The sequence below is a fragment of the Chiloscyllium punctatum genome, chromosome 41, assembly GCF_047496795.1.
Source record: "Chiloscyllium punctatum isolate Juve2018m chromosome 41, sChiPun1.3, whole genome shotgun sequence".
NCBI lineage: Eukaryota > Metazoa > Chordata > Chondrichthyes > Orectolobiformes > Hemiscylliidae > Chiloscyllium > Chiloscyllium punctatum.
The window spans coordinates 17,783,511-17,806,524 of NC_092779.1; the positions used below are offsets into that span (position 1 = coordinate 17,783,511).

At 39.2% G+C, this 23,014-nt stretch overlaps 1 protein-coding gene across 3 annotated transcripts in view; it reads left to right on the forward strand.

Moving 5' to 3' along the window:
- LOC140464885 (dnaJ homolog subfamily C member 13) overlaps positions 1–23,014 on the forward strand; it is a 136,259-nt gene that overhangs the window by 86,624 nt on the left and 26,621 nt on the right. For all 3 annotated transcript variants that reach the window (XM_072560459.1, XM_072560457.1, XM_072560458.1), the window contains exons 35-50: positions 3,414–3,529; positions 4,134–4,212; positions 4,765–4,900; positions 5,186–5,367; positions 6,917–6,991; positions 7,079–7,198; positions 7,433–7,612; positions 8,036–8,203; positions 8,721–8,834; positions 9,871–9,987; positions 14,295–14,472; positions 15,537–15,628; positions 18,005–18,104; positions 19,889–19,963; positions 21,177–21,289; positions 22,397–22,566. In XM_072560459.1, coding sequence (XP_072416560.1) covers positions 3,414–3,529; positions 4,134–4,212; positions 4,765–4,900; positions 5,186–5,367; positions 6,917–6,991; positions 7,079–7,198; positions 7,433–7,612; positions 8,036–8,203; positions 8,721–8,834; positions 9,871–9,987; positions 14,295–14,472; positions 15,537–15,628; positions 18,005–18,104; positions 19,889–19,963; positions 21,177–21,289; positions 22,397–22,566 — 2,015 coding nt within the window. The remainder of the gene's footprint in view (positions 1–3,413; positions 3,530–4,133; positions 4,213–4,764; positions 4,901–5,185; positions 5,368–6,916; positions 6,992–7,078; positions 7,199–7,432; positions 7,613–8,035; positions 8,204–8,720; positions 8,835–9,870; positions 9,988–14,294; positions 14,473–15,536; positions 15,629–18,004; positions 18,105–19,888; positions 19,964–21,176; positions 21,290–22,396; positions 22,567–23,014) is intronic.

Genomic DNA, 23,014 nt, shown 5'->3' on the forward strand with positions numbered 1-23,014 from the left:
GCAACTAACATCAAAAGACTTCCTCATCCAACCAACTGCTGGCTTATGTAAAAAAAAAACTTGAAGGTCTTATTACAAGTTTTGAATGTTTTAGATATTCTCCATTTTTGTATGCCTAATTTGATTTGCATAATTCCAAAATCCTGGGGGCCATGTCCCCCTCTTTTTGTGAATTTATCCCAATGAAAATTGAGTAATACAGAGGAGCCTCAATTATCCGAATGACACAAGTGTGGTGTATTTTGTTTGGATAATCGCATGCTGGATAACAACAATTTAGCCAAGCATGGGGACCTTGCGATGTTGTTTGGATAATCTGAAATTCGGATAATCGCGGTTCCTTTGTATTTTTAAAATTGCAGTTAGATCTTCTTGTGGCAACAGGTTGAAACGTCCCAGACTGTACTTGCACTGTTTAGCCTCTCTGAGCAAAAGTAGAAATTGGGTTGCTCCAAATTGATGCTGAAAGGCTGGTGCTGGGAAATGAGGAAATAGCTCAAGAATTTAAGTACTTTGTCAGTCTTTTACAGTGGAAGACATGAGTAATATCCCAACAATTAAGGAGAGTCTGGGACAGATTTGAATATGGTAACCATTACAAAAGCGAAAGTGCTAAAAAAGCTGAAAGGTCTAAAAATCGATAAATCTCCTGGCTCTGGGCTACATCGTAGAGTTCTGAAAGAGGTGGCTGAGAAAATAGCGGAGGTGCTGACTGTGATCTTTCAAAAATTACTGGAGTCAGGGAAAGTCCCAGATGATTGGAAATTCGCTGTTGTAACCTTGCTCAAGAAAGGATCAAGGTAAAAGATGGAAAATTATAGGCCAATTAGCCTAACCTTGGTTGTAAGCAAAATTCTAGAATCCATCATTAATGATGAAATTTGTAAATTCTTGCAAGTACAGGGTCAGATTAGAACAAGTCAGCATGGATTTAGTAAGGGGAGGTCATGCCTGACAAACCTGTTAGAATTTTTTGAAGAGGTAACAAGTAGGTTAGACGAGGGAAACTCAGGGGATGTTGATCTAGATTTTCAAAAGGCCTTTTGATAAGGTATCTCACGGGAGGCTTCTGAGTGAGGTGAAGGCCCACAGTGTTCGAGGTGAGCTACTGGCGTGGATTGAGGATTGGCTGTCTGACCAAAGGCGCAGAGTTGGGATAAAAGGTTCTTTTTTGGAATGGCAGTTGGTGACGAGTGGTGTCCTGCAGGGTTCAGTGTTGGGGCTGCAGCTGTTCACATTATAAGTTAATGATCTGGATGAAGGGACTGGGGGCATTCTGGCGAAGTTAGGCAGACAGCCAGGTAGTAGGTGGTGGTGTGGAGGCTGCAGAAAGATTTTAGACCATTTTGGTTCAGGAATGGCTGGTGAAATTCAACATGGGCAAGTGTGAGGTCTTGCTTTTTGGAAAAAAGAATACAGGCATGGACTATTTTTTAAACTGAGAAAATTCATAAAGCCAAAGTACAAAGGGATCTGGGAGTGCTAGTCCAGGACTGTCTAAAGGTGATTTGCAGGTTGAGTCTATGACTAAGAAAGCAAAAGGGATGTTGTCATTTATCTAAAGAGGGTTGGAATATAAAGCAGTGATGTGCTTCTGAGATTTTATAGAGCTCTGGTTAGGCCTCATTTAGAATACTTTGTCCAATTTTGGGCCAAAACACCACAGGAAGGACATACTGGCACTGGAGCATGTCCAGCAGAGATTCACACGGATGATCCGTGGAATGGTAGGCCTAACATATGATCGGCTGAGGATCCTGGGATTGTATTCATTAGAGTTAAGAAGGTTGAGGGGAGATTTAATAGAAACTTACAAGACAATGCATGGCTTAGAAAGGGTGGACGCTGGGAAGTTGTTTCTGTTAGGTGGGGAGACTAGGGCCCGTGGGCATAGCCTTAAAATTAGAGGGGGTAAATTGAGAATGGAAATGAGGCATTTCTTCAGCCAGAGTGTGGTGGGCCTGTGGAATTCATTGCCACGGAGTGCAGTGGAGGCCGGGACGTTCGGTGTCTTCAAGGCAGAGATTGATAAATTCTTGATCTTGCAAGGAATTAAGGGCTATGGGGAGAGTGCGGGTAAGTGGAATTGAAACACCCATCAGCCATGGTTAAATGTCAGTGGTCTTGATGGGCCGAATGGCATTGCTTCCACTCCTATGTCTTATGGTCTTATGAACTTTATCCAAAAAAAAAACTTCGAAACTGGATAATGTTGGAAAAGTCCTCCCTCAGAGCAGTAAATTGCCCAATATTGTAAGGAGATGGAATTTGGTTATCACAAGTGTGCAAGGTTGACCTCTTAGCTGATGGATTAGAGACTAGCAGCAATCAGCTTTAAAAGTTCTTCAGGATTCCTAGTGGTTGCAAATTTTGTTTTGTCCTTTTCTACATTAGCAAGCCGCTGACACATACAGTTATCCTTTAGATAAATCACTTTTGTGCTACTTTCAGTTCACAAAATTTAATCGGAATGTTGTCATTGCATCCATCAGCAGTTAGTCATTCTTTCCACAAAGCTTTGGTGCCTGTCCATATTTGTGATGCACCTTTCCCTCAGTGGTCAATGTGAGCCTCTATGATCCCAGATAACTGTTCCATTTTTCACTTCCTTATGGTCCTTGCAGTGTTTTGTTTTGATTTGGATATGACAAAGCGTGTACTCGCTATTGGCTAAAATCATATTCTCTTAAAATAAGTCAGGCATCTGGTTTGGAAAAGATGATGCATGTCTTTGAACCCATTAACTACTATCTGATAGCGTGGGCATCTGTCCATGGTGAAATCATTATAGTTCTATGTTTTACACCACAAACGTGTAGCAACCATTTGTTTGTCTTTGTTCTGCATCAGTAATCAATAGAGTTGGTGGTGCTATCAAAGTGAACTGGAGTGTATCCATGTCGTTTTAATAGGTCCATTTAAATCCAACATCTCTTACATAGGGAGAAGGTTTCAAACAAATGTCACTGGTCAGAGACTGAGACATGGCACTTGGTGTAAGACTGTGACAACTGTGTAGCCAACTTGAAGATGACTGTTTATTGTATGGAAACTCATTACTTAAACTGAGCAAAAAAAAATCTTTATAGTGAATTAGCATGTCCAGATCTCGCCACTTAATGTTTGCAGTGCTTTCTTGAAATTGTTCAATACTTAGAATCAATGATTCTATATAGTCCAGTTACTGCATTATGTCCATTGCACTATAGTTAAACAAAACAGTTGCAGATATTTTCTACGTTGGATAATTGGTATTTACCTCTTTTTTGAGTTGAATATGCTTTCAATTATCAGTGTCTGTTTGCTTTAACATTACATCAATAGTAATAAAACAAGTCTTGTTGTAGTAAGTGGAGTCACAATCATCATAAAATATGGGAATTGTGACGATTTGTGTTTGCCTGTGTATTTAGGTAAAGTTGCTTAAAGACACTCTTGATGCTTGGAGAAACGAAGTGGAAAAGAAACCACCTTTGATGTCAGTCGATGATGCATATCAGGTTTTGAATCTTCCAAAAGGACAAGGAATGTGAGTCTTTGTGTTTAGTGGCTGACAAAGCTTTCATTAAATTGGTTAACTTATTTATAAATACTCTTCTAACGGAATGTCTATTTGCAAAACAGACACTCAAATCCTGCAACATTGCTTTCCATGAATCTAAGAGCCCAAACTAGAGGGCATAGATTTAACGGGAGAGGAAAGATTTGAAAGGGACTCCAGGGGCAACTTTTTAATGTAGAAGGTGGTACATGGAATGAGCTGCCAGAGGAAGTGGTGGAGGCTGGTACAATTACAACATTTTAAAAGGCATATGGATGGGTGCATAAATAAGAAACATTTAGAGGGATATGGGCCAAATGGGACCAGATTTAGTTTGGGATATCTGGTCAGAATAGACAATTTGGATCAAAGGGTCTGTTTCCATGCTGGACAGGTCTATGACACAAACACACTTTAGGAATTGTAATTTTGTGTTTGTGAAATAAACTTCAATTCTAAATCTTTGTTAGATTTGGAGATTTGATGGTGACCAAAAAAAAGAACAATTTTGGAAGACTGAATAAAGACTTTTGATTTTTCTGGATGAATATTATTCATAAGTAACGTGTTGTGCCATTGATTTTCTTGCTAGGCATGACGAGAGCAAGATCAGGAAAGCCTACTTCAGACTTGCTCAGAAATATCATCCTGACAAAAATCCTGACGGCCGAGTAAGTCCTGTGTAAAGAATAGAAATAACCTTACACACTGGCCTTGAAAGAACGGTTGCAGTAGCAGGGATGTTTTGCTTTGTATGAAGTGTAGAAATATAATAATCTGAAGTTGGCAAGTGCATTTTATGGATGCTGACTTCGAGTGACGTATAGCTAAGATTTGATTTCTGCTGATCTTGTTCTCCACTTTCAATGTCAGTTCTATTTTTATTTCTAAATGACATTCCTTAAAGATAAATTATTATCACAACACCATGTATTTGTATCAGGCCTTTGACACAGTAAAACATCCCCAAGAACCTTCACATCAATCCTTGTGAAATGTTAGGGCGGGTATCCAGGAACCTGGTCGAAGTGGTAGGTTTTGAGTAGCATCTTGGAGGAAAGAGCTGGAGATGTTGAAAAGGAATTCGTGTTTTGGACCTTGGCGATAATAAACTAGTGGCAGCAGAATCAGTAACCGAGTGGGGGTACTGTTTTAGAAATGGTAGTCTTAAATTTCTTTCCCTTTGCAATATTAAATGCCTTTTGCATGCTTTTATTTTCAAGGATATCTTTGAAAGGGTGAATAAAGCTTATGAATACTTGTGTACAAAGTCAATTAGAATGGTGGATGGACCTGATCCAGAGAACATTATCCTTATCCTGAAAACGCAGAGCATCCTTTTCAACAGATACAAACAGGGTAAGGACAATTAACATAAGAATTGCAGAAGTTTCTCGAAATAACTTCACAAATGTGATTTCTTCTAGATGGGGTGAATCAGATGTAGGGGAGATGGGGGCAAAAATTGAATACAGACAGGAACATCAAGCCATAATCTTCCATCCATTTTTAGTACAATAGCATTTACACAATTCACGTGATCAAAATTTGTATAGAATAAAAGTAATTCATAGCAATTTAATGAATCTCTCGTACAAAGTGTTTTTGAAGTTCTGGATTAGCTATCATCTGTTCTTCTTGTAGATTTGGAGCCCTATAAATATGCAGGGTACCCAATGTTGATTAAGACCATTACCATGGAAACTTCGGATGACCAACTATTTAGCAAGGTGTCCTTGTTGCCGGCCTCCACTGAATTGGCTTTCCATACTGTCAATTGCTCAGCATTAAATGCTGAGGAACTTCGTAGAGAGAATGGAATAGAGGTAATATGCGCAATAACAATGTATAATGTGTTTGGGGAAAGCATAAGATTAACTATTTAAAGTTATTCTTGTCATCTGGTACACACACTATAGCAACATTGGAGGAAAGATTTAGCTGATAAACGAATACTGGAAATGTTTAAGCCCACTCAGCAGTGTTTGTGCTGTAAGGATGACATATTTTAATGTTGGAAATACGAACGATAACAAGCTTGGACTTGCAGAGGATGCGTTAGTATTTTTTTTAACGTGAAGCAGAAATGGAGCTCTGCGGTGTTCACATTGATTACACAAGGGAATGTAACTGTTTGGAGAAACTGGATTTGATACTTTTGAGAGACTAACTGGCACAAGAAAACTGCCCAGCAGCAACATTTTAGAATGGCTTCAGGTTGAAGTTCCTCAAAGATGTGAGGATTAGTTGCAGTCGTGCCTTTAAAAATCTTTGAACAAGCCAGTGCATACCTTTTGTCAGAGTGGCGAAAACCAGCAGTGGGGATGGAGATGAGGAAATCAATGGAATTGTGGACTCACTGGGTTCAGTTGGCTTCTTCCTCAGGTTTTGATAGGTTGCTAATCCAGTAGTAGATACTTTGGTGTTAATTTTCCAAATTCCTTAAATTGAACAAAAGTTTCGTTTTGGACTGGAAAGCAGCAAACATAACCCCTCTACTCCAAACACTGAGGAAGCAGAAAACTAGAAACTAAAGGCCAGGTAACTTGATGCCCAGCATGGGAACGTGTGTTCAAATTGATCATGAGAGATTACAATGCATGTCAAAAAGTTTAACCTAATTAAGAAGAGGCAGCACAACTTGGTGGAAGGAAAATCAGATTTAACTAATTTATTTTTTTGAAGGAGTGGCATGCTATGGATAAAGTGAAGCCTGCAGATATACTAAATTTAAATTTTCAGAAGGCATTTGACAAGTTGCCTGACAAAAAGTTGATTGCAGGAAATAAAAGCTCATGGTGTAGGGCATAACACACATTAGTTCAGAAAGAAGATTGCCTGGTAGAAAACTATGCATTTGGGTCTTTGGGACCTCAATTGTATAGAAGACTTTGAAGTGGGGCAGCAAAGACACGGTAGTTAAATTTCTAGATTTCATCAAGGTAGGTAGCAAAATATGTGGTGAAGAAGGCAAGGAAGTCGCATAGGGTGTAGGTTGTGTAAGTGGACAAAAATATGACAGGAAGTGTATAATGTAGGAAAGTGTGAAGTTCATTTTGACAGGAGGAATTAAAAACAGTACTGAAATGAAAAATTGTCTAAGTTCTAGATATAGACGGATCTCTGTTTTTGTACATGAGTCACAGGGTTAGTATGTAGGTTCAGTAAGTGATTAAGGCAGCTATGGGATGTTATCATTTGAAAGGAATTGAACATAAGTAAGGTGTAATGCTTCAGTTAGGTAGGGTACTAGTGAGATTAAACCTCATTTTGTGTGCAATTTTGGTTTCCTTATTTAAGGAAGAATGTAAATGCATTGATGCAGCATAGACTGGACTGATACCAACTTCCAAATGGTTGCTTTTCCTTTTTCAGGTGCTCCAAGATGGCTTTGCACGCTGCGTGGCAGTGTTAACACACTCCAGCAAAAAGGGTGATATGGCTGTGGAGGTAAAATTATTAGAATAGTATGACTTGAAATTCTCCACTTAAGTCGATGCAGAGCAATTCATATTCTGCCTTTTTTTTTTGTTTTAGGTTTGTGGCCACATCTGTAAATGTTACAGTGTTGCAGCTCAGTTTGAGGAATGCAGGGAAAAAATAACAGAAATGCCCAACATCATAAGAGACCTCTGCAGATTGCTCTATTATGGAAAAGTAGGTACTTTTGCAGTTAGCATGACTAAAAAGAGTTGTCAAATCATTTTTCGGTTTTCTTAAAAGACCAGTTAAATTATTTGTCTACTACTAACAAAAAGGAATCCAACAGAATTTGTATCTAAAGTGCAATGTTACATAAATTGCTTTAAATAACCTCGAGTTGATTGAAATGCAGTTGGGAAAATGGCAATCTTTTAAGTTTGCATTTCATGTGCATTTATTTGTGAACAGAGCCTACCACGAGTGGCCATGTTGGCAGTTGAATGTGTTGCTTCCTTTTCTGTGGATTACTGGTTACAAACACATTTATTCCAAGCTGGTATTCTGTGGCATCTTTTAGTCTACCTCTTCAGTTATGATTACACACTGGAAGAAAGTGGAATTCAAAAGTGTGAAGAAACAAATCAGCAGGTACTAACATTTCAATATCTGAAATTGGGAAATTTTCTTAACACTTAAGACTAGGGGCAATATTTTTAAGGTGAGAGGAGAGAGATTTTAGGAAAAATATTTTTTTTTAAAACAGTGGGTCAAGTGGAATGAACTTCCTGAACAAGTGGTGAATGTGGGCACAGACATCTTGAAAAGAGATTTTGATAAGTAAATGAATAGGAAAGGTTTGGAGGGTTATGGACCAGGAGCAGGCAGGATTAGTTTAGTTTGAGATTGTTTGCCATGGATTGGTTGGACCAAAGGTGCTGTTTGACTCTGACACTTAGGTTTTAATTTCTATGTTGCTCCAATGTTTTGCCCAGATCTTTTTGTATCAGAAGTGGACTTTAAGTGGGCCTATGTTTGTGAAATCAATTGCCTTGTTCTGTTTCTTTTGAACAGGAAGTTTCTAATAGTCTTGCAAAGCTCTGTGTGACTGCACTGAGTCGGTTAGGTGGCTATTTACCAGGTGAAAAGGCAACACCTGAGAATCCTACAATAAGAAAATGCTTGGCAGCTTTGTTATCGCCTTATGTCTCAAGGAGGCTGTCAAAAGATACTCCAGCAGAGGTAATGTTATATCATACTTCAGTCCCCCCCTCCTTTTATTGTTTTTTTGCTGAGTTCACTTTGTCTACGGCAATGCAATCAATCCAGCATCCCTGAAGGAACAAAACTGTTTTACACAACATTGTAATCCGGAGTGCACAGAATGAAAAGGTGGTGATAGATTTAACAAAATGTCTGAAGGGGAGTTGGGTAACTACTTGAGGGGCAAATTTTTTCAGGGCTGTGGGGAAAACACCGGGAAACGGAACTACAGTAGTGTCCGCCCATCTCGTTCAGATAATCAAGTTTCCACTGTAATTGTGTAGCTCTCGGCGCCAACACATGAGTAAAACCTGTTGAGGTCAGAGCCATGGACTGCCCTTCGTGATGGTAAATGGAGTTGTGCACAAATTTATTCTCCGTGGATGACCGTAGTCTTGGAAAAAGTTTACACTCAATCCTTGGGAGACTTCATGTGAAAAGGATTGAAACATTATTACTATCTTCCACTCATGTACAAGAACATGCTTTGTTTCAGATTCTCAAGATGCTCAACAGTAACACTGAGAATCCATATTTAATCTGGAGCAATGGAACACGGGCTGAGCTGCTGGAGTTCCTTGAACAGCAGCAGGAAAGTATGATAAAAAGGGTAAGCCTTTTACTATTAAAAGCGGTGAGAAAGATTACTTATATTTAAATGGTGTATTTAATATGACACCTTGCATTAATTAGGAGAATTGGAACATTAGGTTCTGGATGGATTTGAAGGTCCAAATTCTTAAGAATAAAATGTTGTAGGAGTTGAAAGCTGCCAGCTTGTTGAATGAATACTAAAGAGCAGCAGAATTTTGGATCTGTTTTAAAGTTTGCAAAAGTTGTGAAGTAGGAAGTTGATCAGGAGAGCATTGAGTTGATTCTTGAGGGACCAAAAGCCTAAATAAGGACTTGAGCAGCAGATAAACTAAGGCAGTATTGAAGTTGGAAGTGATGGTTTTTACAGAGTAGGTAATCTTGATGATAAAGAGGATGATTGGATGGGAGGTAAAAAAGGATGCTGAGGTTGCAAATAGTCTGGAGAGGGCAGGAGTCGGTGGCGAAGGAATGGAATTAAAGGTGTGCACCACAACAGTTCCTTCAGTGTCCCAGTATTGGAGGAGCAAAAGGTTGGCGGTGACTTCTAGCTGATGTTTTAACCAAAATGCATGTTTGCCAAAAGCACTTGTTTTATAAAATGAACATTGATATGATTCTGGAAGCAGCTGCTTCTACACTTTAATGAAGAATTTGAACATTGAAGGGCTGAGATTTTATGCAATTTTGTGAAATATCAATTGTCATCTTCGGGAATAGCTGCTTGCTACAATTCAGCTTCCGTACTTTAAAGCGCACAATTTCCTTTCTTTTTTTTAAACAAAACAGCTTTCACCATGTTTTTATTACTTTTTAAATTGCGCATGTTGCATTCTATAACTGCTCCAGTAGATGACACCTTTGGGAATGTCTGATGTTGGTGTTCAGTGACTGAAGATCATCACTTTTATCACCTCACCAATTGTTTTGCTCAAATCTTAATTTATTGCAAACTAGCTATCAATCTTACCGTAGCTTTATTAACCACTATTGTTTGTAGTCTAATTACATTAGTTAGCACTTAACTGATTGTCAGTATTTTGATTTTCTTCAAGGGGGATTGTGATAAAAATTATGGTGCTGAGTTTGTTTTCAGTGAACATGCTAAAGAGCTGATTGTTGGTGAAGTTTTTGTCAGAGTCTACAATGAACAGCCAACGTTTCCATTAGAGGTAAGATCCCAAAAGCTACTTCGTTTTGTGGAAATGTGTAGTTTATAGCTTTCATGAACAAATAGCTTGCTGATAGAAAATGAGTTAACAATCCCCGTAGTGTGGAAGCAGGCCATTGAGTCAACACCAACCCTTCAAAGAACATCCCACCCAAGCCCACTCTGTAACCCTGCATTCCCGGTTGCTAATCCACCTAAAGTGCACATCTTTTGGATTGTGGAAGGAAACTGGAGCACCCGAAGGAAAGCCACGCAAACACTGGGGAGAATGTGCAAACTTCTTTGCCCGAGGCTGGAATCGAGCCAGAATCCCTGAATCCGAGGCAGCAGTGCTAACCACTGAGCCACTGTGCCACCTTTAGTTTAGAGGTTTGTAAGGCTGGTTAAGATGACAAAGATGAGAAGAAATGCCAGGGAGGAGCAAATCCAGGGTCACTGGACTCCACGTTAACTCTGCTTTCTTTACATTGATGCTGCCAGCCTCAGTTTTTCCAGCAATTTCTGTTCTTGTTCTCTTCTGTATTCCAATTCCGATCAGGGATTACTTAGTTCCTTCTGTTACCTATTGTGTTTCACTCATAGTTTGCACCTACAGATTTTGCTGTGCCCTCCATCCTCTTTCTGTAACATTTTATAACACCCATCCTGTTTTGCAAAGACAGTTGTGAAATGCTTATTTAGTACTGCAGCCATACAGTTTTCGCATTATTTCTTTCGTCCTTAGATTAGATTAGATTACTTAGTGTGGAAACAGGCCCTTTGGCCCAACAAGTCCACACCGCCCCGCCGAAGCGTAACCCACCCATACCCCTACATCTACATCTACCCCTTACCTAACACTACGGGCAATTTAGCATGGCCCATTCACCTGACCTGCACATCTTTGGACTGTGGGAGGAAACCGGAGCACCCGGAGGAAACCCATGCAGACACGGGGAGAACGTGCAAACTCCACACAGTCAGTCGCCTGAGGTGGGAATTGAACCCGGGTCTCTGGCGCTGTGAGGCAGCAGTGCTAACCACTGTGCCACCGTGCTGCCCACGGTGGCCCCATATCCCTTTTTGCTTCTCCTTTTGCTCTGTTTGCTTATACAAGATTTTGTTCCCTTTTTATAATGTTATTGATATTTCCTCAAATATTCTCTGCTTTTATCTCCTTATTTTTTCAGTGTTCAGTGTAATTTCCTATTGTTGGAACCTAATATCATAAATATCGTCTCCAACAAGAGCAGCTAACGTTGCTTCTTAGCATTTAATGGTGTGTTACCATCACTTATTTCCCCACTGTTAATATCCTGGGGATTGCCATTGACCACAAACTGAGCTGAAATTGCCATGTAGATATTGTGCCTACAAGGATAGAGCAGATGATGAGCTGGTGCAGGGGAGAAGAGTTCACATTTTAGGATCATTGAAATTTCTTCTGGGGTAGAAGTGACCTGCATAAGAAGGATGGATTGCATTGGGATTGGAAGGGAGCTCATATACTGGCATGGCGATTTGCTAGAGCTGCTTGGGAGGATTTAAACTTGTAAGGTGGGGAATGGGGTAGTGAGGAAAGAGATCAATCGAAGACTGGTACAGTTTGGAAAAGGAGTGAGTCAGGCAGGCAAGAACAAAGCAGAGAGCAAGGTAGGAGTGATAAATTAAACTGCGTTCACCTCAATGCAAGAGGCCGATTGGAAGGCAGATGAACTCGGGGCATGGTTAGGAACATAGGACTGGGATATCATAGCAATTACAGAAATGTGGGGGGAGGAAGGAGTGTAATGTTTTTGACAAGGGATAGCCCTTATTGGGATTGTATTATAGTCTCCCCCTCCCTGTGCACACCCACCCACCATCAATGGGAAATGGAGAAACATTTGTAAGGAGATCTCTGTTATCTGTAAAGATAATAGGGTGGTTATAGTAGGGAATTTTAACTTTCCAAACATCGACCAGGACTGCCATAGTGTTAAATGTGTACAGAACGATTTTCCGAATCAGTAAGTGGGTGTACCTATTAGAGAAGGTGTAAAACTTGACCTTCTCTTGGGCATTAAGGGAGGGCAGGTGACTGAGGTGTCAGTGGGAAAGCACTTTGGGGCCAGCAACCATAATTCTATAAGTTTTAAAATTAGTGATGGAAAAGGATAGACCAGATCCAAAAGTTGAAGTTCTAAATTAGAGGAAGGCCAATTTTGACGGTATTAGGCAAGAACTTTCAGAAGTTTGGGGACAGATATTTGCAGGTAAAGGGATGACTGGAAAATGGGAAGCCTTCAAAAATGTGATAACAAGAGTCCAATGACAGTAGGTACCTGTTAAGGTGGAAGGTAAGCCTAGTTGGTGTAGGGAATACTGGATGACGAAAGAAATTAAGGGGTTGGTTAAGAAAAAGAAGGCAGCGTATGTCAGATATAGACAGCAGAGATCGAGTGAATCCTTGGAGTGTACAGGTAGTAGGGAGTATACTTAAGGAAATCAAGAGGGCAAAAATGGGACATTAGAACGCTTTGGCAAATAGGGTTAAGGAGCATCCAAGGAATTCTATAAATGCAGATGACACCAAAATTGAAGGTGTAGTGGAAAGCGAAGAAGGTTACCTCAGAATACTACAAATCTTGATCAGATGGGCCAATGGGCTGAGAAGTGGCAGATGGAGTTTAATTTAGATAAATGTGAAGTGCTGCATTTTGGAAAGGCAATTCAGGCAGGACTTGGACACTTAATGGTCAGGTCCTGGCTAATGTTGCTGAACAAGGGCACCTTGGAGTGCAGGTTCATAGTTCCTTGACAGTGGAGTCACCGGTAGATAGGATAGTGAAGAAGGCATTTGGTATACTTTCCTTTATTCATTAGGCCATTGAATATAGGAAATGACAGGTCATGTTGTGACTGTACAGGACATTGGTTAGGCAATTTTGGTCTCCCTCCAATCAGAAGAATGTTGTGAAACTTGAAAGGGTTCAGCAAAGATTTTAAAGGATATTGCCAGGATTGGAGAGTTTGAGCTATAGGGAGAGGCTTAATAGGCTGGGGCTGTTTTTTTCCTGGAGTGTCGGAGGCTGAGGGGTGACCTTTTAGAGATTTATAAAATCATGAGGGGCATGGATAGGTTAAATAGACAAGTCTTTTTGCTGGAGTGGAGGAGCCCACAATTAACTGAATAGGTTTAGGGTGAGAGGAAATTTAAGAGACCTAAGGGGCATCTTTTTCATGCAGAAGGTGGTATGTATATGAAATGAGCTGCCAGAGGAACTAGTAGAAGCTGGTACAATTACAACATTTTAAAATGCATCTGGATGGGTATATGTATAGGAATGGTTTAGAGGGACAAGGGCCAAATGTTGGAAAATGGGACTTGAGTAATTTAGGATATCTGGTTGGCATGAGCAAGTTGGACCAAAGGGTCTGTTTCTGTTCTGTACATCTTTTGGCTCTAAGAGAAGTTTGAGGCTAGGAATCTGACATGAAGTAACCAACTCTTCTGTCTATTACTGGTCCATCATCTCTAAGGTGCAATTCACGCGTGATGGAATATTCCCTACTTAAATAAATACTGCTCCAATAACGTTCCAGAAGCTTGACACCATCCAGGACAAAGCAGTTCACTTGGTGCCTGATGCCAGGGAGTTCTGTGCGAGACTAACCCTTCAGCCTATTCTGTCCTTGACCTTATCGCATTCCTTTTTGAACCTGTCCCACCAAACCCTTGCTCAAAACCTATTGGATATTTAACTCTTCCCTGTTATGAATTGTCATCAACTTGAAAAGTAATGTCGTTTCTCCCTTCACAGATGCTGTAGTGTTTCCGAAAATTTTCTGCTGTTTTACAAACTGTCCTTGTATTGACTTCCATCTCTGTTCCCTTCTATTAATGTTATGTGCATAATTAATTTTCCACTTCCTTCTCTTAATTTCAATCTTGTATCCAATTATTGTCAGGCATGCATGTAAAACTGCAAAAGGTTTATTGTTTACTCATTTTACATTTTGGATCATCCTTGTGACTTTGAACATTGAAACAATGCAGAACAAACATTGTTTATACCAGTTAAGAGCTGAGTAGAGCTTTTTTAAGTTATGTTTATCTTCTGCCAACTATGGCTGTACATTGGATTTGAGAATCGGTTCAACAGGATCATTTTCGTTCAAAGTTAGGAGTTTTAAAGTTTAGAAATGTTCATTTTACTGAACTCTCTTCTACTTAGAAGTAGGATTAAAATTGCAGTACAGAAGCTAACATTGGAACTTAAAGCCACTTGCATTAATATTTCCTTTCATGGCAACTATTGCAGTTTCAACTTGCTTTTCCTTTCCTAGCTTCCAAAAGCTTTTACAGCAAGCCTGCTTGATTACATAGGATCACAAGCACAATATCTGCACACGCTGATGGCTATCACGCAAACTGGGAAAGTGGAATCTGATCAGCATGAAGACAGGTTAAGGCGAGCTGAAATGGCTCTAGAGGCATTGCGTAACGTCATCAAAAACAATCCAGGTTAGTGCAACTTGAGAATGTATTCTAAGCTCGCAGTCTAGTTTAGCAGCTGTGAGACGGCTGTATTATTTGGGACGCTATTCTTTGGATGTGGTGTTAAATGGAAGTTTGATTTGTTTGCGCAAGTAGGTGTAAAACATCCCATGGGACTTAGCAAAAAAATGTGAAGGGTTCTTTGTGGCCAATACTACTTCAAACAATATCGTCATCAGGTTAACTGGCAATAGCTTCTGGGGTCTTATCATGCCTATCATACAAGCTCTTGCATTTTATAAGTAATGGACCTTAAACATACAAGAAAAGATTCGGCATGGTTAGCTGGGCATGTTTCCTTAAAATATCTATCTCTTTCTGAGCAGTTCATAGGCTGCTTAACACAACACTGACACTATGCTTTTGAAGAAGGTTAGCCAATCCTGTTGCTTTGTTCTGGTTTTCATTGAGGCTTTCTTTTTAAATTGGAAAACAAATGGTGTTTGGAATATGCAACATTTGAGAGTAAGAAGAAAGAAGCTATTACTAAATTGGATTGCATCAAGCTCATTGTATGTAATTCTTCATGGTGACTGCACTATATTGCTTAGTTTTAGAGGCATTTCATTCAAAAATCAAACTGTATCATGGCAAACCTCTTAAATCTACCAGTTGTTCTTTGAAATTACAAGTTAGAGCACTTTGGTTTGAGTAGTGGTTTGAATGATATAATTCGATTACCTACAACACATTCCACCACCCTTGTCTGCAGCATAATGTCCTCATAATGCCTTTCTGCAGTTTGCATCTTGGAATCTATATTTGCCTCTGTGCTCAAATGCTTTAAGACTAGTCTCCTTCTGTATACGGTACGTGGAGAAGACATATCTTTGGTCTGTCTGAAGTATTTTCCCCCAGATGGTTTTCCAGTTTTGGACCATTCACTGTGTGGAGTGAAGTTGTATTGTGAAGAAAAATGCTTCAGTTCTATCATGTCAGTTATGTCAGGTTCTTCTATGCCTACTCGTTGTATGATTTTTATGGTGGGTCCATATTGCATCTGCTGGTTTTCATTTTGAATTCTATTGCAGGTGCTGAGACTGAATGCATTGGGCATTTTAAACTGATATTTTCTCTCCTAAGAGTGCATGGAGCTGGTCAGGTTCAGCAACTTGCCTTGGAGGTAAGCAATGGATTATTTTGGTGCTAGAAGTTAGCTTCCCAGTTCAAGGTTGCTTTTGGTTGGCTACACTGCACTGTGAAATGGTTGAGCATTCTGACTCTGTGTTGCACTGAACTGTTCACAAGAAGCAGTGGAGAATCTCTATCCCATTGCTGCCATTTTGGAGTAGCAGAGTGGTAGCAAATCAGCTTTCAGAGTTTGAAACAATCTGGTTAGAGTGAGGATGCATCTAGAGCTGTTTGCAATTGAGCTGGGTTAAATGTTGCATTTACAGAATATTCATAAACATTCCATGGCACTTTGCAGAACAAAACCTGTAACTGAACTTTTTTTTTCTATACTAGAGGTAACTGTGTTTTCTGCTGTTTGAAGTAGTAGTCCTAGCTAGTAGATGTGCTTCTGTCGAATTCAGTTTTTATTGTGTAGCCTCAATTACGTGTGACAATATTAATAAAATGAGCCTTTCTAACTATGGCATCTTAGAAAATGAGGCTTTGAATTTAGAGGAAGACACTGAAATAAACAGCTATGTCTCCTTGAGGAGACAGTCTTGCCTTGCTATCTAGCATAAGGCTCATTTCTCTGGAGAGAATATGGGTGGCTGCTGCCTCTTTCCCTTAGGAATAATTTCCTCTGTGTCCAGGTGGCAGTAATACAATTTTTCTTCTTTCAAGGGTACAAAGCTGAGCCATTGGTGGTTGCTCATCATCAATTGCCTTGAACTGCTTCAGTTCATCATCTGTTGCAGGTACAAACACAGCACAGCCGGGAAGAGAAGTTGAATTTTTAAAAAAGCCTTGAACAGTGAAGGAACAGGACTTAGTTAGAAGTTAGGATGGCCTGGAGGCTATGGTGTTCTCAAAGGGATTAGGTTAGATACTCTATAGTGTGGAAACAGGTCATTTTGCCCAACAAGTCCACACTGATCCTCTGAAGAGTAACTCACCCAGACCCATTTCCCTCTGACTAATGCACCTAACACTATGGGCCATTTAGCATGGCCAATTCACCTGACCTGCACATCTTTGGACTGTGGGAGGAAACTGGAGCACCCAGAGGAAACTCATGCAGACATGGGGAGAACATGCAAACTCCACACAGTCACCCGAGGCCAGAATCAAATCTGGGTCCCTGATGCTGTGAGGCACCAGTGCCAACCACTGAGCCGCCCCCAAGGTCGGCTGTCTTTGATTTACTGGGGTAGTGGTTTTGGAATGTCCTGTTGAAGAAAACACTGCTGAATTGCTGCTGTGTCCCCTGTAGGTACTATAAAAATGCCTGCTGGCACTAAGCATCTGATTAACTATCTTTCTTTTAAAGCGTCCATGCGCAATATAAAACCAATTTTAAAAAGAGCATTTTCACTTTTTTTTTTAGTTTTTAGGATTTACTCTGCTTTTATCACTTATTTTCTACTTACTTGAGATAATGCTGCCAATACCCATGCTGTTGAGTGTCAGCGAAGGGAATTAGTTGATACAGTGGTGCCACTGTCGGTGTTGGAGAGTGTGAATAATTAAATTGGTGGATTGTTTGCTGATCAAGTGAACTGCTTTGTCCTGGCTAGTGTTGAGCTGCTAGTTAGTCGTACCTACCTACTGAAGTGGACAGTATCGGCAGGCTTTGAACAGTCAGAAGCTGTAATGCTTGCTGTAGTATTTCCAACCTCTGAGTTAATTTTAATAGTATTTGTGTCATTGGTCCAAGCTCAGTATCTGGTCAGCAGTAACACTGATGTTAATATTGAGAGATGTAAGCAATGGTAATGTCAATGGGACACAGTCAGATTCTCTCGATAGGATTGGTCAGTGGCATGTACTAACACTGCAGTCTGACATGTAGAGGGCTGTATTTTGTTTAGGGCTAATGTTTGAAGGTTATATGTGCTGTAGCAGAAATGCTAGCTTCAGTCCTAGCAGAATTGCTTTTAAACCTAGTGTTTTTTTTAACATGCATTGCAAAGTGATTTTTGCTTTGGTCAAAAGTAATTTCCTAGTGCAACATTTTTCAGTGGCAAATTTAATCTGGAAGGATTGATTTTTTTTTAAAAAGTATTTGTTCAATTTGGGTGATGGCTTTCCTGCTACAATAAATGTGATTAATGTATAAATGAGTCCATTAGGATGGGTTACTTGTGAATTAAACTGATCTGACTTGAAGTTTGGTGAAAAACCCTCTCTTTTTATTTGAAAAGTTCACTATATTTACAAAAGTTTATCCAATATTCAATTCTGTAAACAAAAGTGCATTTTAATGTTGCAACCTCTTTAAGGTTTGTTTTATCGACAGTATGTGATGAGAAATGCTTTTACATTTTCAAATGTGCTTGCCAGGAGTATGAGAAATGTTTCTGAATGTTTTACTTTTGTGCCGCAGGTAGTGAACATAGTGACAGCAAACCAAGAATGTGTAAATAATATTGCTGAATCACTGGTCCTTCCTAATCTCCTAGTTCTGCTGCATTCATTGCCATCCAGTAAGTACCTCTTTATTGGCCAGCAATGAACTTTTACATTTTGATTTTATCTTGAGTGCCTTGCTAAAGCAAAAGACTATATAAAGTTTTTAAGCTAGAAGTGGCAAATATTTAAAAGGCAGTCAGTTCACCTGATAGATCAATTGGTAAGTACAGTTTATAAATGGAGCCACCAAATCCAGGTGAGAACTAGGTTTCACCTCTGAATTGCCTGTTGGCTTTTTAGTGGAGAGTGTGCCACTAGGCCTGGAAGATGGAAAATCGCCCAGAGATCTTGCTTCAGATTTATTATCCGTTACCTACAGCTAGAAAAAGTGTTGATTTCATTTTCATGTTTTGTTAATTAGCCTGCCTGCACTCACTTACTCATTCATTGATCACATCACAAAGTCACCAGCCCTTTGTAATTGCAAGTAACAGGAAATGCTGAAAATTCTTTTGGGTCAAGTAATGTTAGCTGGCAGAAGAAGGCAGCATCAGCAATTTGGGCGTTATGTCATAGAACGAGGTTCTTACAAAGTCTTTTGAGACTGGAAGCACTATTTGTCTTCCATCTCTCCGTAGATACTATCTGACATGCCAGACATTTTCAGCATTTTTGTTTATTTCTGACTGCCATATTTTGCTTTTTGACCCCATGGCATTTGTTGCAGCTAAAAATGTCTCCAAGAGAAAGTTGAGGGGAATGGCAAATTAAAGTAGCAAAATGCCAAAGACAACTTTAGGTATCTGCTGTAAGGGAATATGGGAGGATTTTAATGGTGCAGTCCACCTTGTCTGGTAAATCAACCAGTGGCCATTAATCTTGCTAGTTACTGCAAATACAACCTTGAGCTTAAAGTAAGTCTTTTTCTTTTGTTTAAATTCTATACTTAAATTCTAAAACCAACTCCCTTATTCCAGATCTTTATCCTCCTTTTCTATTTCTTTCAGCCTTCATCCACTTCTAATATTAGCTGACAGTTCAAACCATTCAAAAAATTGTGAAATGTTGCAGACATAAAATGCCAGTACTCTTACACCTGTTCACTCTCCATTTCCTGCCATCTTCTCCTTGACTGAACTATGTGCTGAGTCCTCTCCAATTATAACCCAGCTCAAGCTCTCTCATTTAGCAGGCCCCCTTAAATGCACAGGATTCCCAAATGTTTTCTTTGTTTCTCAATTCCTTTCTGCGCCTCTGCTGACTACCGTATCATGTTCTGTCTCGTCCATTCTCCCACTTGAATCTCTGGCTCCATTTTGTTGTAGCCTATCGCAACTTAATCCCACTTAGTATCTCTAACCAACTTATGTTTGCCAATTTAATGGTCATTGTATCTTGAAACGTAATAGCCCAAATTTGGGAATGTTTGAAGAGGGACATATTGTCAGAATGACAATAGTCCTGAGAGCTGTGGAATAGACACCAATGATATCAAATGAAAAAATCAGGTGAAAACTATAGTATATGGAATATTAATTCTGGGAAATGAGGCAAAAGCAGTTAACAATGTCAGAGGGAATAGCCAATTCACTTTGAATCTGGGCTCCTCAGAATTGACAGATTGCACATTAAGGGGATTTTAAAAGGTATTGAACAAGGAGAAAACATAGGGAAAATAAAATGGAATTAATTGCTTTAAGCTTTGTTTCCTAATGCATGCAATTATTCACACAGTCAGGGAGTCTGAACACACTGCCAGTCTTTAATTGCAGTGTTTTAAACAAGTATACTTTACTGTATAGATCTTCAAGTGCATGATTTAAAGTATGAAACTCCCAGTGTTGTTATTGTTTCTTAGGTCGACAGCTTGTCCTTGAAACCCTTTATGCTTTGATGTCAAATACAAAGATCATAAAAGAAGCCATGGGAAAAGGTAAAGCAATTGTGTTTTAACTTGTATCATATATATTGGACATGACTAGTTTACACTCTTAAGATATAAATGTGCAATCTTATTGCACTTAATGAACAGAACCAATAGCCACCTGCTTTCAGTGTGTAGTCAGTCCAAAATAGATTTCTGTGGGTCCTCTTGTGGTACTGTAATAGTGTTCTTACCTCTGGACCTGGAGGCCTGGGTTCAAGTCCCACCTGCTCCAGATGTGTGTAATATGAAAAGGTTGATTTAGAAACATAGGTCAAATTTTGAAAAAAAAAATTCTAATTTTCTGCAGTAAGCTGTGAATGTGTCTCTCATATGGTGCAAGTCTGTGCATTAATTTTTTGCAATGGTAACTTTCATATTGCAGCTGACAGGCAAATTGCTGAAATGAATGGAGGTTTGAAATAAACTTCACTATTGAAATCACTGCTATAGTGTCTCTTGTGATTAATTGAGATAAGCAGATACTTTCAACAGGATTAATGTCAAGAGCTAATGAAGTAATACTGTTTCCATCCAGCACGTTACTCTTCACACCAGGTTTACATTTAGCAAACTATAGATCACCAGTATTTAGTAACCTGACGCTAAGCACAGTGTTTACTGTTAGAAAATGGTCTTGCATTGCGTTGTGCCATTTTTATCACTTTTATTCTGGAATGAATTGTTTTCAATTTGAGCAGTGTGAGGGAGTTTGGTTGGATTGCCACTGAAGTGTCTCCTGAATCTAAAGGGCACTCTTTTAAACTTCAGGTAGAACAGAGGGCTTAATCTGCACTTAATTGTATACTTCAAACACTTGCACAAAGATTCCTAATGAGTTCAAAGTTTACAATATAATACAATAACCATGACTTCAACAACAGTGAGTTGTTCTGTCAACTTTTTCTGATTATTTATTCATTTAAGATGATTAGGCCAGCATTTCTTACCTGTTCCTAACTGTCCAGTGGGCAGTTGCGAGCTTACCACATTGCTGTGGATCTAGAGTCACATACAGACCAGACGGGCTAGGTAAATGCTCATTGACGTCCTCTGTTCAACCTGAATAAAGTCCCATCTTTAAAAATCATTCTTGAATTGGAGGATTAGCATGCTTCTTAAATTGCTAGCTCAATGTATTTTTCCATTTTGAAATCTTGTCTTTAGTTTGAGTTAATTTTGAAGAGCAAATGAAGTTATTTATTGTTCTGCTTCTGTGCAGGTTCCCTTATATATCTATTAGACATGTTTTGTAATTCAACGCATCCTCAGGTTCGAGCACAGACTGCAGAGCTCTTTGCCAAAATGATTACAGACAAACTCGTTGGACCAAAGGTATGTAATTGTTTAAAACAACAATTGGCTTTATAAAGCCAAGTTGGACCAGTATGATCAGGCATGATCGCATTGAATTGCAGAGCAGGGTCCAATGACAGAAATCCTACAACTCAACTATTTCTTACGTTTCTATGACTAAGCATGTCTGAACTGTTTGAGAGCAAAAATGTATTGCAAATTTATTTTTAATTTGGTACTCCTAGTAGTATTGTTGGCATACAAAGCATTGAAATTGGATTATTGTAGGAAATAATCACGTAACAAAAGTTTAATGCTGTATATTTGAGGTGGTGCATCATATAACTAGGGTTTTTATTATTCTTGCAAGTCGTCCCAGTGTAGCTTTGAAGGTTTGGTTTTCCTTAAGTTTTTTTTAATATTAATGTTGGACTTTATATGAGTTCTTGCTACTGTTTCCACCCTCTATCAACCCAAACCAGATCTTTTTATCTTTTTTCCTGAAGTTTCCGAAACCTTCCAGCAATAGATAAGTCACTTGTTCAATTTCAAAGTAGGCAAGAACTTTGGAGCTTGATATCAGCTTCAAGAGATGCAAGAGTTCCCTTCCTCCAACACTGTCTTCTAGTTTTTATTTTCCTGTATGGGTTTGGTTAATTTTTTTTTTATTTTGGAAAATCTTTGTAACCAAATGGTGAGAAATGGCAAAGATGGAATGAATTTCCAGAAGAGAATTTATGTAGGGTCTCCTATATTCAACTCTTCCTGCCCTGGATCCCTGATCCAAGTTTCTTCTTTGTAAATAAAATTATGCTTTAGTCTATCAAAGACTGGTATTTATAGAAAATCTGCATACCTTCTCTCTGATTAGCTGGTATATTCAAGGCAGAAATAGGTTATTAATCAGTAAGAAACTCCAAGGTTATGAGGAAAAGACAAAATGGAGTTGAGGATTACCAGATCAGTCATGATCTCATCAAGCAAACTTTTGCTATGCCATATGGAAAAGGAAGAACTATTTCACCAAATGGTGTTGGGGGTTTGATCCCCTCATTAATTGGTAGGTTTTCAATGTCATTGTTTTAATGCTGTTGTCTATGATGTGCCACTGAACTGTTTCAATAACCATTGCTACTTCTGATTTAGGTGAGAATCACATTGACCAAATTTCTACCAAGTGTCTTCATGGATGCTATGAGGGACAATCCTGAAGCATCTGTGCATATATTCGAGGGGACACATGAAAACCCAGAGTTAATATGGAATGACAATTCCAGGGAGAAGGTGTCTACAACCGTCCGACAAATGATGCTAGAGTATGTAAACCAATGTTCCATTGAATTCTGACTTTTTTTTTCTTTGATTTTTGTCCATCCCTTTTCACATTTTAATGTTTCTGGTTTTGTATAGACACCCAGCAAACCTGAGCCTCTTATCAGCTGTTTTATTGTAGAGACATAAGGATGCAGAATGAGGGTAAATTTTAAGCAATGAATGTTTTCCCCTTGAAGCCTGTCATTGAGATATTGGATTTGTTACTTTCCCTTTTTAACTCCTATGCTTTGCTGAGGTAAGCTGAGATGTTCTCTAAACCTTAGCTTTTTGATTCTAATTTTTCAAAGTAAACCCACAGCAAAGCCTTTTTGAGGTGAAATTAAAAAGCGCTTCTTGTCAAAACATTCAAAACACAAGAAAATGCTTCATGACCGCTCTCGTTCTCCTACTTTCATGCTCAAAATTAAGGAAAATCAAATATGCAAAAGG